Source organism: Takifugu flavidus, chromosome 3 (assembly GCF_003711565.1).
Source record: "Takifugu flavidus isolate HTHZ2018 chromosome 3, ASM371156v2, whole genome shotgun sequence".
In the NCBI taxonomy this organism is placed as follows: domain Eukaryota; kingdom Metazoa; phylum Chordata; class Actinopteri; order Tetraodontiformes; family Tetraodontidae; genus Takifugu; species Takifugu flavidus.
Genome location: NC_079522.1, coordinates 12,983,835 through 12,996,452, shown reverse-complemented (window position 1 = coordinate 12,996,452; position 12,618 = coordinate 12,983,835). Strand labels below are relative to the sequence as shown.

General features: G+C 45.0%; 1 protein-coding gene across 1 annotated transcript; it reads right to left on the bottom strand.

Moving 5' to 3' along the window:
- Window positions 1–491: 491 nt before the first annotated feature.
- On the bottom strand, window positions 492–12,490 carry LOC130523008 (bile salt export pump-like). The gene is made up of 29 exons (XM_057027937.1): window positions 12,334–12,490; window positions 12,063–12,165; window positions 11,541–11,559; window positions 10,982–11,011; window positions 10,852–10,903; window positions 10,474–10,775; window positions 10,302–10,389; window positions 10,076–10,209; window positions 9,810–9,981; window positions 9,598–9,722; window positions 9,343–9,517; window positions 9,091–9,204; window positions 8,902–9,012; window positions 8,704–8,829; window positions 8,152–8,355; window positions 7,886–8,056; window positions 7,064–7,265; window positions 6,885–6,951; window positions 6,203–6,323; window positions 5,937–6,107; window positions 5,430–5,534; window positions 4,922–5,083; window positions 4,544–4,747; window positions 4,141–4,382; window positions 3,646–3,802; window positions 3,089–3,286; window positions 1,937–2,143; window positions 1,688–1,834; window positions 492–1,299 (listed from the first exon to the last, which is right to left on the bottom strand). The coding sequence occupies exons 2-29, from the start codon at window positions 12,139–12,141 to the stop codon at window positions 1,099–1,101; spliced, it is 4,086 nt and encodes a 1,361-aa protein (XP_056883917.1). The 5' UTR covers window positions 12,142–12,165; window positions 12,334–12,490; the 3' UTR covers window positions 492–1,098.
- Between the last annotated feature and the right edge of the window lie 128 nt (window positions 12,491–12,618).

Below are 12,618 nucleotides of genomic sequence, written 5' to 3'. Positions count from 1 at the left end.
GGGGGTCTCTCTGCGCCAAACATAAGCCAGAGGGATAATTATATCACTCACTGCCGGGGCCTCGGAAAGGTCGTTAAAGAGTGCAGGAAACATTTTGGGATTTTTCAAGGTAATCAGAATGTGAGCCAAATCCCTGTGTGCACATTTACACTGAAAACACAATTTAAATCCAAATTTGAGTCTGATTTGGATCGTGAAGCTAATGGACACTAAAGTACCACAGGAGAGTCTTTTCCATTAAGGCAATTAGGTTATAGCTTGAATCATCACACTTAATATAATACATGGTCAAAAACCCCACATTTTTAGCAGCAGCCCGCAAAACTAGTGAGCTATAATCACTGATTAGCACCTTAAAGCTCCACTACCCTGTGCATATAATCATCTTTATGCCTGATGTTGCAGCATGTTTGCACAAAAACAACCTCCAGTTACCGTTTGTGGAGTCTAATGGGAGCTTCCTAGAGCCTGATGGCAGCTGCCTCAACACAGACGTTTTGATAGTGGCATTTATTCTGCACGACGAAAACCCAAAAAAACCCACATTGCATTGTGATAAACCTGTCAAACAAACAGAAATACAATGAAACAATTGAAGTCAATCATCTGGCAGCACAGGCTTTGCATCAAGGAAAAAATTAAAAATGTGTCATTTTTGCTAAGAGGTAGATGAGAGGAGAAATGCCCTTATTGATCTATGTAAAATTATATAAGTATGTACAATATATTTACACACATAGATACTGTATACCTGGCGCTGGTTACTGGATCATCTCAGAATTTTGCTGTTATTAAACACTGCTCATTTGTGGAGTGGAAACTCGCAGTATCAGAACATAATTGTCATTGAGTGGCATGAAGTTTTTCATTAAACACCATCATTCTTTGAAAGCAAGAATCTATTATTATATTTATAGACAATTCTTACCACTTTAAGCTACCTTGCGTCTCAGAGAAAGGTCAACACACTGCCATGGCGTGAACGTTATCAAACACGCAGACACAGGCGGCCCCAGTGTCTTTAAATCTCATTGACCGCTGCCTCGCTCTGCATCCTCACACCACACCTGTTTCCCAGCTTCTGTGTTTCTCCAGCGATTAGCTGACTGGTGCTCCCGTGGTGACCAGCTTGTAGTAGGCCCCCTGCAGGTCCATGAGCTGGTCGTGTGTTCCCTTCTCTATCACGATGCCCCTGGACATGACAGCGATGATGTTGGAGTTCTGAATAGTGGACAGGCGGTGGGCGATCACGATGCAGGTGCGTCCCTCCCTGGCTTTGTCCAAGGCCTCTTGCACTGTCTGTCAACACACATAGACAGGCAGGAGGTTTCATCACTTCCCCCAGAGAGGTGTTACAATTTTATAGCAATCTCACGGTCGTGCATTAATTACTATGCTTGAAATGCCTCAGAGGACCAGCCCGCTGCTGAGCATTCTTTGAGCTCAGCATGGTTCAGCCCTTTTATACCCGAAGCTCACTGCAGACACAGATGATATTCATCTTCAAGAGGCTCTACTGGAGGGTTGCTGTGAACTGTCAGGCGGTGAAAAGGATGATGCATGGTAATGATTTTAAGGATGATGATAAAATAATACACCTCTCCTGTACTGTCTGTGCCCGGTGAGCGTCGGGAACAGATGTGGTTTTTGGGTGCAGGAACACGACGGCCCATTTACTCAAGCGTACCTTCTCGCTCTCGGTGTCCAGAGCAGAGGTGGCCTCGTCCAGCAGCAGGATCTTGGGGTCACGGATGATCGCCCTGGCGATGGCAATGCGTTGCTTCTGGCCACGGGAGAGCTGTGAACCCTGGGCGCCCACGTTGGTGTCGTATTTCTGCGCCAGCAGGAAAGAACGTGCGTTTAATTGGATCTTGGATTTAGAATTCTGCCTTGCCTTCTCTGGTTTTGGCTCCTTCCATGAAATGTGTGCCCCTACCTCGGGAAGGGACATGACAAAGGCGTGAAGCTGGGCTTTCTTAGCAGCGGTGACGACCTCATCCATGCTGATGTCCCGCGAGTTGTCGCCGTACTTGATGTTCTCCGCGATGCTGCAGTCGAACAAGATGGGCTCCTGGGACACAATGCCAATCTTGGAGCGCAGGAAGGGCACGTTGACACGAGCCGAGTCATGGCCATCAATCAACTGCAAAGAGCAATTGATTTTACCATTAGTAAAGAGCAGTGAGATAATCAATGAATGGCAGTACAATCCACTTAATGAGCTATCATAATACCATCTCTGCTATGGTGTCTCTCCCAGCTATGCAGTGGTGATCATGTCTTTTTTTTTTAATGTCAGAGAATCGGGGCTACGCTTTTGCAAACCACTTCCAACTCAATTAAGGCCATCTGAATCTTGGCAGCCACTCCTCCCTGGCAGATAGACTAGCCTCCATCCCGGGCAGAGTGCCCCATTTTTGAAAATAAAACAAAAAGTCAGCATAAATGTCTGATTGATGAATGGACTGGAGCCATTTAAGAGTCGGATATACTTAAACCATCAGCTTTGCTAAAGTTCTTCCAGGAGGGGCTTTGACTTTCTGGCAAATTTCACGTTGCCACGTGAGTGACCAGCAGCTGACTCCCCCCAGAGTGTAAATACTAAGCAGACTAAAAAATATGACTTATTCATTCCTGAGTAAGAATAGCTGTTATTTTGATAAAGGTCAGATTTAAATGTGAGATTTGGATCCTTTTAAAGTCAAACCTCTCATTTGCAGTTTAACATAAATTAGCATGATTCCTGTTGTTGGGCTTGTTTTTGTTTCCTGACTATGACAGTGACATTTTTGCCTGTTTTTGATCAACGGAAAAATAAACCTCACAAAACCAGAACGACACGTGAGCTCAAAGACTGCGGAGATCTGTCATGTAGCGCGTGTGCTCATCAACCTGATTTTCTAATTAGAGCATTTGTAATTAGTCGAATTAAATATTTAATGGTCGCTATTCAAGGAATTCATGGAGAGAGGGACGTTTTGCAACCATTTTAAAGTTTACAATCATTTTACCATGGTAATAAGTGCTATTAAAAGCAGTTATTGGTACTCTGAGCACTCCATGTGTGTTACACAGGTGTGATCCTCACCACTCTGCCATGGTCGGGATCATAAAACCGCTCCAGCAGCTGCACACTGGTGCTTTTCCCACAGCCGCTGCTGCCAACGAAGGCCAGTGTCTGGCCAGGTTTTACCGACACGTTCAGCCCATTCAGGACTTGGATATCGGGCCTGGTGGGGTACGTGAACTTGCAGTCAATGAAGTCAATGTTTCCCTGGAAATTATCCTGGATAAAGATCAAGGGGAAGAAAAAGGTTTATGTTAATGACTTGGCTCATGTCCATGAGAGACGTGGTAGATCCCAGGATATTTGCTTAGAATAAGTGTTTCACTGATCAATCACAGAGGAATTATTCTGTGAGTTCCTTCTCATTAGTTTCTTTCTTTTTTAGGCATAATAAGTAAGAAAATCATAATCCTCCTTTCCTACCACATCTTTCATGACTAATGTAAAATGAATGGCCTCTGCAATGAATAAATAATAAATCAGGCTTTTATTCCAGATTCCTGATCAGAACCTTCTACGCGTGGTGTCTAACGTGAAGCTGAACAGCAAAACTTGCTCTGCAGCAGAAGTGCTCATACCCATTTTTCTCCCTTCTCACTGTAGACACTGATTTGAGGGACTCTGTCCAGCAGCTGGAAGAAGCGGGCTGCTGAGATCTTGGCTTTGGCGTAGTCAGGTGTGTACGAGGAAGCTTTCCCGAGGGCCGTGCCACTAGTGACGATGGCTGAGATGACCCTGCCAAAAAAGAAAGGTAATGCGACCGTGGCAGCGCTGAGGCCTCCTTCTCTCCCCAAGAATTATCCAAAGTTTCACTCGTCTCACTTTAAATGTAATAATTTGCCAGGACTACAAGCCCCTCTTTCAAAATGCTGTTTTAACACTATTATTCATGCAAACCAATTCATATTACTATATTTAATTACCCATTTGCAACCTTTTTTAGATCTATTCAGTCAAATACTTTATGCAAGTAAGTCTTCCTGAGGGGTGAATAAAATGTTGAATAAAATATATCTAATTAGTCAAAAAGGGTCGATAAAAAAGAATGTTTAAAAAGGAAAGGATCATGTCACCTGAACACCAAGCTGAAGTGGAGCCCCTCCTGCCGCACTAAGTAACCTCCAAACCTGTAGGAGGCAGAGTTGGTCAGGAAGACGATGCACTGGGCGAAACCGTAGCAGGCGCCGTACACATTGGCCTTCTTCAGGGCGGCTTGATAAGGAGCGTCAAGCTGCGCTTCGTATATGTCTACAAAGTTCTTTTCCTTGCCCAGTCCTGCAATGGTGCGGATGTTGTTGAGGGCTTCTCCTGAAATCTGCAAAGGTCATTTTCATTTCACTAAAATGCTACTTTCAAAGGAAATTTGCTGTTTATCTTTCATAAAGAGATTGTGTTGGTCAGTGCTTTCAGCAGATAATTCAGCTCTTCTACTTGATCAAGATCAAGGTGAAAATAGAATTTGAAGTTATTGAATACCCTTCCGGCAGCTTCCATGGCCTGCTTGTCCTGCTTCGCAAACCCTGTCAGCATTTTAGCCTGAAACCCCCCCGACAGAGCAAGGAATGGCAGGAAACAGAGAATGAGCAGCGTTAGCTTCCAGCTGAAGTAGAAGCTCATGAGGACAGCAACTCCGATGTTGGTCAGAGAGTTGACGATCATGCCGATCTGGGATCCCGTGGCCTTCACAGATAAAAGGTGGAAAACATTAAAGATGTAATATAATGGTCATATATTAAATAATGTCTGACGCGCTGGCTGTTTATGTGGAAAAGAATCCTAATCACACGTTTGACATTGGGCAAAAGGTCCAAATGTATTTATAAAATCGAAAAAAGGTCTTAATCCAGAACTCACTCCTTGAACCTGCGACGCATCGGTGGCCAGACGTGTGGTCAGAGCTCCAGGGCTGTTCCTGTGATCATCAAACCAGCCAATCTCCTGGCCCAGCATGGCTTGGAAACCAAGCCGCCGTAACCTACGGGTAAGCAGCTCCCCAGATTTGGAGAAGGCATAGCCCTGCGTACACACACACACACACACACACACACACACACACACACACACACACACACACACACACACACACACACAGAGGCATTTTTACAGCGTGGTAAGAATAAAGCAATCAGGTAATCCTAATTAATCCAATTATATTAATAATTTTAACCCATGCAGTCAGAACTAAAGGTTCATTTGCAGAACAGCTTCTCTGCAGGGTAAAGAAAAATATTTTTCATCTTCAGAATGTGTTCATTTGACAAAATGAAGAGGGTCTCTTGTGACTTTCCCTTATCCTTGAACACTGGCAGGGGGTATATGGGACGAGTGCTGAAGCCATCGCTCCTGTTAAAGCAGACTCTACCTGCAGCATCTGGGTGAAGAAAGAGACCACACCAACCATGACGAAGAACAGGCAGACGCCATCAATCTCCCGCCTCTGAACCACGGGGTCGGTTATCGAGAAGGTCTGCAAACACACAGAGTTATGCAGAACACATTTTGTACAGTGCTTTAGGCCCATTTGTGTACATTTACAGCAGGGTGAGAAAAGCCGGTGTCATTTTGCTCCGAGTGTTTTCACATTTGTGTTGTCGTTCAGAAAAACATGCTTAAAACTAGCGTAGGTATTTACACCAAGGTGCCTTTGAAGATGGGCAGCATATGATGATCATACAGACCCAGACAGGGTCCAGGGTTTGAAAAACAACCAAAATCCAAACGTACTGTCGAGACGCATGTGTCTGTAGTCTCAACTCTTGTGTGTATTCATCCTTGAATCAGTCGAGGGTTAACCCCTCTGTTGGACACTAAACTTGATGTTCTTTTTAAATCAGCCAGATATTCTGTATTTCTGTATTTTAAACTGTACCGCCAAGATTTGACTGAACAGCAGAGAGTAGACAGGGTTGACCCCTCCATTTATGGCAGCCCCAAAGGATCCAAAAAGCATATACGGCCACTCGGGTGAGTTGTACTTCAGGATCCTTGCAACCGGAGCAGACTCCATGAGCTCTTCTTCTTCCTCCTCTGGGATGGAGTTCTAGGCAAGTGCACATCAGGAGGCATGTGTTGGAGAAACTTTTATCCATTTTTTTTAATCCAACCGTCATTAATGTATATAAAAATGTTACACACCTTGGATTTTTCCTCCTGAGACCCAAAGTAGGCTTGGCCGCCTACCTGACTGGTCACAGGAACAGCAGAGCCAGGCATCAGATTAGAGAGCTGAGACCGGGAACGCTGACGAATAGAGGCTCTACAAAACATTTGAAAAGCTTTTTAATCTTGTGTTATCTGGTTCTGTTGCTTTCGTGCACGCAGTCATTCTAAGTGATAAGTGATTTTTCAGTGGCTTTCACTAAAGGCATTGGCTGGGTGCTGATGTTGGCGGTAATAGCGGACCTTGAGCTTCTCTCGCCCCATTTCCAGGAGCTCTGGGTGATGGTGATGATGTAAAAGGATAATTAAGTAAATGAAGGCTTCTGCCTGGGAAAACAACTGTGGGAGGTAATATACAGTTTCTTTTGGATGTACAGTCAGGAAAGCAGAGATTCATTCAATACAAAGATGTTCATGTAGGTTCTCATTCATCCAGATCATGTTAATCTGTGAAGATCAAGCAAAAGGTCAGCTGGACTGATGCGGCATCACAGGGGAGGGATGAGGGACATTCAACCCTTTCATTCTGCTGTAGCTTAAATAGTTGCACGTTGCAACATGTTGCAGTTGCTTTCAGCCATCCAGTTGACCCTCTGCTCGACCTGCACAATTATATATAAATTGAAGGCAGTGGCTGACTAATGTTCTGGTGTAATACCTTAAACTCGCACGGTAACTGCCTGCTCTGGATAGCCTCTCTGGGAGCTCCTCTTCTTTATCAGCCACTAATCCAAGAGATAAAATCAGCGGTCTCGCGCGATCTCAGTTTGTGCACCAGTCATCTAACAACAAAGATTTAGTGGAAGAAAATAGACTCTGCCCAAAATCTCGGCCTACTTTGTCGAGCTTTCTCGTTCAGAGCCTTGTCTCCTTGGCTCTGCAAGGTCACCAGGGTGAAGTAGACGCCCTTCCTCTCCAGCAGTTCGTTGTGCTTCCCTCGCTCCACAGCTCGGCCGTGCTCAAAACCCACAATCACGTCTGCATTCTTTATGGTGGACAGTCGGTGAGCGATAGATATGGTGGTGCGACCCATGCGTACCTGCCATGACAAGGAACAACATTCCATTCTTTGGTTTGTACTTTTAGGATGTTTTCTGGTTTAAGAAAAGGCCCCTCAAAACAATCGTCTTTACTGTGAAATGATCAGTGAATTTCAGGTTGAGGCTAATTGGATTGCTGCTGCTTTTATTAGAACACAATTATGAAGACCTGGCTAGATTGATGTTACTCTCACTGTGTGTGGTAGATTCAGTCTTCCACTTTTCAGGTGGGTAACACAATAACAACCAGATTTGGCAGCAGATAGATATGAAAACATGATTATCCTTAGATAAGGATTTTATCAGAGGGACGTTATAATCCTCCAACACCGCTTTAGTCAGTCTCTGCTGGAGGATGCCTTGACAATATTTCAAAGAGAAGAAGGGGGGCTTTTAGTTTCCATGGTCACACTTTGCACTACTCAGACATGAACCTTATATGAACCTTATATGAACCAGACCTTATATATATATATATATATATATATATATATAACATTTTGATTTCTGGTCATGTTAAGATGTGGATTTGCGCATTGGCTCAAAATTTTGTTGCCAGACGACACAAAAACTGTAAACATCAAACCCGGGGATGAAAACTGGACCTCAGCTGACTCACTTTATCCAGAGCTTCTTGAACTATAGCCTCGCTCTCGTTGTCAAGGGCAGACGTTGCCATGTCCAGCAGCAGGATCCGGGGATTCCTGACCAGAGCACGAGCGATGGCGATGCGTTGCTTCTGACCACCGCTCATCTGACCTCCACCCTCCCCGACCAAGGTGTCGAATTTCTGTCAAATTCCAAAAGATTCAAATCCATCAGGCTAGCGGTGACGACAGAATCAAAAATGCTCCATGTTGCACTTCTAAGTCCCGAAACTGCAACCTGTGGCAGGTCCATGATGAATTTGTAGGCATTGGCCTCCTTGGCTGCGCTGATAATGTCCTCCGTGGAGACTCCAGGTCGGCCGTAGCGTATGTTCTCAGCAATGGTGGTGGCAAACAGCACAGGCTCCTGCTCCACGATGCCAATCAGTGAGCGCAGCCATTGGATGTTCAGCCCTCTGATGTCATGACCATCCAGGGTCACCTGAAATGGAGGTCATTGCCTGAAATGGATTTTGCTCCAGCTAATGGATGATGCTATTAAAGTCGACTTTTTTGCAACAATGAAATAATGGTGTGACTGTCTTCCTTCATTCCGGCATAACCTTCACTGGGCTCTAAGGGGCTTTTTTCTGTTCTCTTTTTCTCAGGTAGGAGCTGAGAGGAGGGAATTAGAGGGTAGAAAGTCCTCTAGTTTCAGATAAACTGAAAAATGAGCCTGTTAGACCCGTGTCTGCGTAAATGAGATTATCATGGACTTTTGGAATCCCAGGGAGGTGGTTGTTTTGGAAAATGAGTGTAAGGAGATGGCAGATACAGCATTTTCCCATACCATTCCCTCTTGAGGGTCGTAGAAGCGCTGAATGAGCTGCACAGATGTACTCTTGCCTGCTCCACTTGAGCCGACAAAGGCTGTTGTCTCTCCTGACTTTACTGCAACACTGAGCTGATCCAGGATCTGAGGAGAATACCAGTACAAAGGTGACTCCCGCAACACAATTTTTCAACCATGGATCCTCCTATACGGTACCTTGACTTCAGGCCTGGATGGATAGTTAAAGGTCACATTGTGAAACTCAATGTCTCCTTTGACCCTGTCCAACTTATATCCAGCTTCAGACAGACAGTCAATCTGGGGCTCCTGTCGGCGGCATTTAAAAATCAGACAAGAATTGAAAATGCGAGTACATTTGAAATATGCCAACAGAAATGGCCTCACTCTATCAATAGTCTCAAAGATGATGGTAGCAGCTCCACGGCCTGCAGCAAATGCCTCCAGACACGGCGAGGCCTGCCCCAAATTCATGGCTGCTATTAAAACTCCAAAGAAGACCTAGATGAAAGAGGTCAGTGTGTTATTATTATAGCAGCAAAAAGTGCTTCAATCCCTCAAAATACTCCGATAAATGATTTGATAAAACCTTTCAAATAGTAGCACTGTTACGTTAGGGAGTTTCGGTTGGAGCGATACCTGCAGTAACGTTCCTGGTGTGTACTCTTTAGTGTCTACCACCAGAGTGGATCCATACCAGAAGGCCAGACCGTAGCACAGGAAGATGATGAGCCAGATGTATCCAGTGAAAAAGCCCATGATGAGACCTTTTCTGATGCCCCAGCGTTGTGCTGAGGTCAGGTTCCTGTCGTACCTGGGGAGGCGGGTGTCGGGGTTCAATGGAGCCGCATTGATGTTGGGTTGAGTCACCAACCTTCTCCTGAAAGATTCTACCTGTTGACTTCTTTCTTCTCTCCGCCGAAGGCAGCAACAGTCCGGATGGATGAGAGAACCTCATCGGCTACAGCTCCAGCTTTTGCATAGGCCTGCAGCTCCATGCCCGTTAGCTTAGCCACAAACTAGATCAAATCCAAGTTTGACAAAGAAGACAACAACATCAAGATGGCGATGAAGGAAAAGTAGATGCACACAAAATCCAGCCTCACCAGAGCCATGAGACCAGTCCCGACCCCAATGAGTGGACTTGCTGCGACAATGACGAGTGTTAACTTCCATCCTTTCACAAAGCCAATGCAGAAACCACACACAAAGGTCGTGAAGCGCTGCAAAAAAATGGCAACTTGATCCGCGATGGCATCATTGATCTTGTTGATATCACTGTAAAATGGAGACAGACGCTGTTAACACACCCACCAATTTCTTCACCATTTGGCCTGCTTGCCAGAAGCAGAGTCATCATTTTCGGACTCACTCTGACATACGGGTGTTAAGCTCGCCAACGGAGGTGCAGTCGAACCAGCCGATCTCCATCCTCATCACTTTCCTGAAGTACATTTGCCTGATGAGCTGAATCTGTTTGGCAGCAGCCGTCACCCACAGAGAGATCTGTTGGATATGAAACAGCTTTGCCAACCAATCACGGGGACTAAAGTCGGGATTTCCAGCACATCAGAAGTCACTGTCAGAAACGGAATTACCTGAAAGTACCCCAACAAAAACACTGCTGCTCCAATTCCGACGTAATAGAAAGCAAATTGCGTCATTTCATATTCGATGTCGAGGATGCTGTAGGGTAACAGGTTAGAGTGAATAACACCAACAGGAAGTACCCAACCACAGGGCCTTACGTGTTACTCATGACCCACGTACCCACAGGACCTCTGCTCCAGCGGGACCAGCATCTCTAAGGTCGAATTGTTTGCGAAAAACCAGTTTGATTGATTCAGGGGTTGGGTCAACCCAGCTGTGTAGTTCTTTTTCCACTGGATGGTGTTGTTCACGCACTCCTTCCTGTCGTCCCGGAGCTCATTCAGCTCGATGTCATACTCGATGAAGGTGTCCGTGAGCAGGCCGAATACCAGCAGCATCAGCGGTTGGGCAGAGCCGTGCAGCACAGCGCACAGGCATCCTGTCGCCATCATCAGCACCTCCTTGCATGTGGCAAAACGGAACTGCAAGACCAAAGCACGTCAGCGCTGCAACCCCCAAATGATGAGGCGGAATAAAATGGAAAACAGTTTTTTTTACCAGCTGAAAGAACCCAACCCGGATCGCCGGTTGTGCTTCTTTTCCCTGGCTTCTGTTTGGTAAAGAGGGCCCGTCAGCGATAATGAGCTTAAAGGTTTCCAAAACGTCTTTATCACAATTGTTTACTCACTTCTCATTGTTCTGAGAAGCCGTCATGGTCCTGTGTGAGGGAAATGATAAAACAGTGAGAGCTGACCTAACAAACAACACTAACACTAACACTAAATCATGACGATTCATATGAGTCTGCGTGGGTTTATAAAAAAGGTAGGTCACATCTGAGGTAGTTAATGCACATTTATCCTGTTAGTCAGGAAATATTCAAATAAAGCAAAATGAATCGCTAGAATTCAAAGACAGAAGAAGCAGAACTTGGTTTTATGTTCTGTTGACTGTGGAACAGAAATGAGTACACGTGCATGTGCACTGTGTACACCTGAAAGCAAATGCATGTGGCGGAGGTCCTTGAACTCCACAGAGATAACTGACTTTCTCCATTTATTGTGAAGGCACGTGCAGCTTTTCTCTTTATTTTGAATAATTCAGCTCTCTGGGTGCTGCACTCTGCAGCTTCATCACGAAACCATGCAGAGATGTTAAAGCCCCACTGATCGGACAGCCGCAGCTCACCGGCGCTGGTGGAAGAACATTTATTGAAAGCAGAGTTTTGTAAAATAATCCATACTTACAAGTAGGAGCCTGCTGTTTCTGCAACATAAAAATAAGGAAGGGGGGGTCAACAAATGTCGTCTTCCTTTCCCCTTTTCTCCAAATTACACCCCCACTTCAAAGTGAGGAAAAATCCTTCATTATTGGATAAAGTCTCAATTTTCCCATTTAAAACACAAAGTTTGTAACCATTGACTGTATGCATGTGTGTGTGTGTGTGTGTGTGTGTGTGTGTGTGTCTCGTGGCCGGAGCAGGCAGTATCCTGGCATGTGTAACCCTGCCAAGTAATGCTTCTGTATTGTTAAAATTTGCTTTGTTATTGTATTTATATCTTGTATTTCCGGTACTGCAGATTAGCTTTAACCCATAATCTGAGACAGTGGATCAACTGGCAACATATATGTTTGAGCTGTACTCTGTCCCTTTTTTCAGTACAGTTTAAAAAATCGAGCATTAAAAAAATGAACAATCAAATCTGTATGCAAATTCCATCAAAAACAGTCTTTTCACTGGGGATCGCTGCACAGCATCAATACTTTACCTTCTCCTGAAAGGTCATAGCTCTGGTTTTCTTGTCCCAGATGTTTAATGCTTTCCAATCTCACTGATCCTCTCGGCATGTTGACTCATCCAGGAAAATCAACCTGAAAGCGTGTTACAGATGTCCAAAACCAGAATAATTAGTATTTCTAAATTTAAACCCCACTTGGCAGCACATTCATTTCCCTGACATTTATCTGCTTTGGCTGTCGGGGGGACATTTTAAAACGCCAGTCGTGACATGACATGTTTTGTGTGGAAATAACACTTACGGTAAAGTTTAAGAAACAGAGGTGTGTGGGGGAATCTGCCAGCTGTAGGTCCAGTATGCTCACATCCAGATGTTGTGCCCCCAGCCAGTTGTCGTGGTGGTGGCAGCCGGTCTCTTGTGTGCGGGACACACTGTCTTCTGCTGCAGAGATTCACGTGCTCTTATTGAACAGACTCGGGCTCTGCTGGAACTCAGGGTCAGAGTATTTAGTTGGAGGGTAAGTGTCCTGCCGGTTCATGACCCCCTGAGGGCAAACATTACACTGTGTGAAGCCAAATGAGATCCT

Coding starts and splice junctions, on each gene's coding strand:
- LOC130523008 (XM_057027937.1), bottom strand. CDS start 12,141: ATGCCGAGAGGATCAGTGAGATTGGAAAGCATTAAACATCTGGGACAA. Junction 9,013..9,090: donor TCTTTGAGACTATTGATAGA/GTGAGGCCATTT, acceptor TGCCGCCGACAG/GAGCCCCAGATTGACTGTCT. Junction 8,356..8,703: donor ACGACCCTCAAGAGGGAATG/GTATGGGAAAAT, acceptor CCTCCATTTCAG/GTGACCCTGGATGGTCATGA.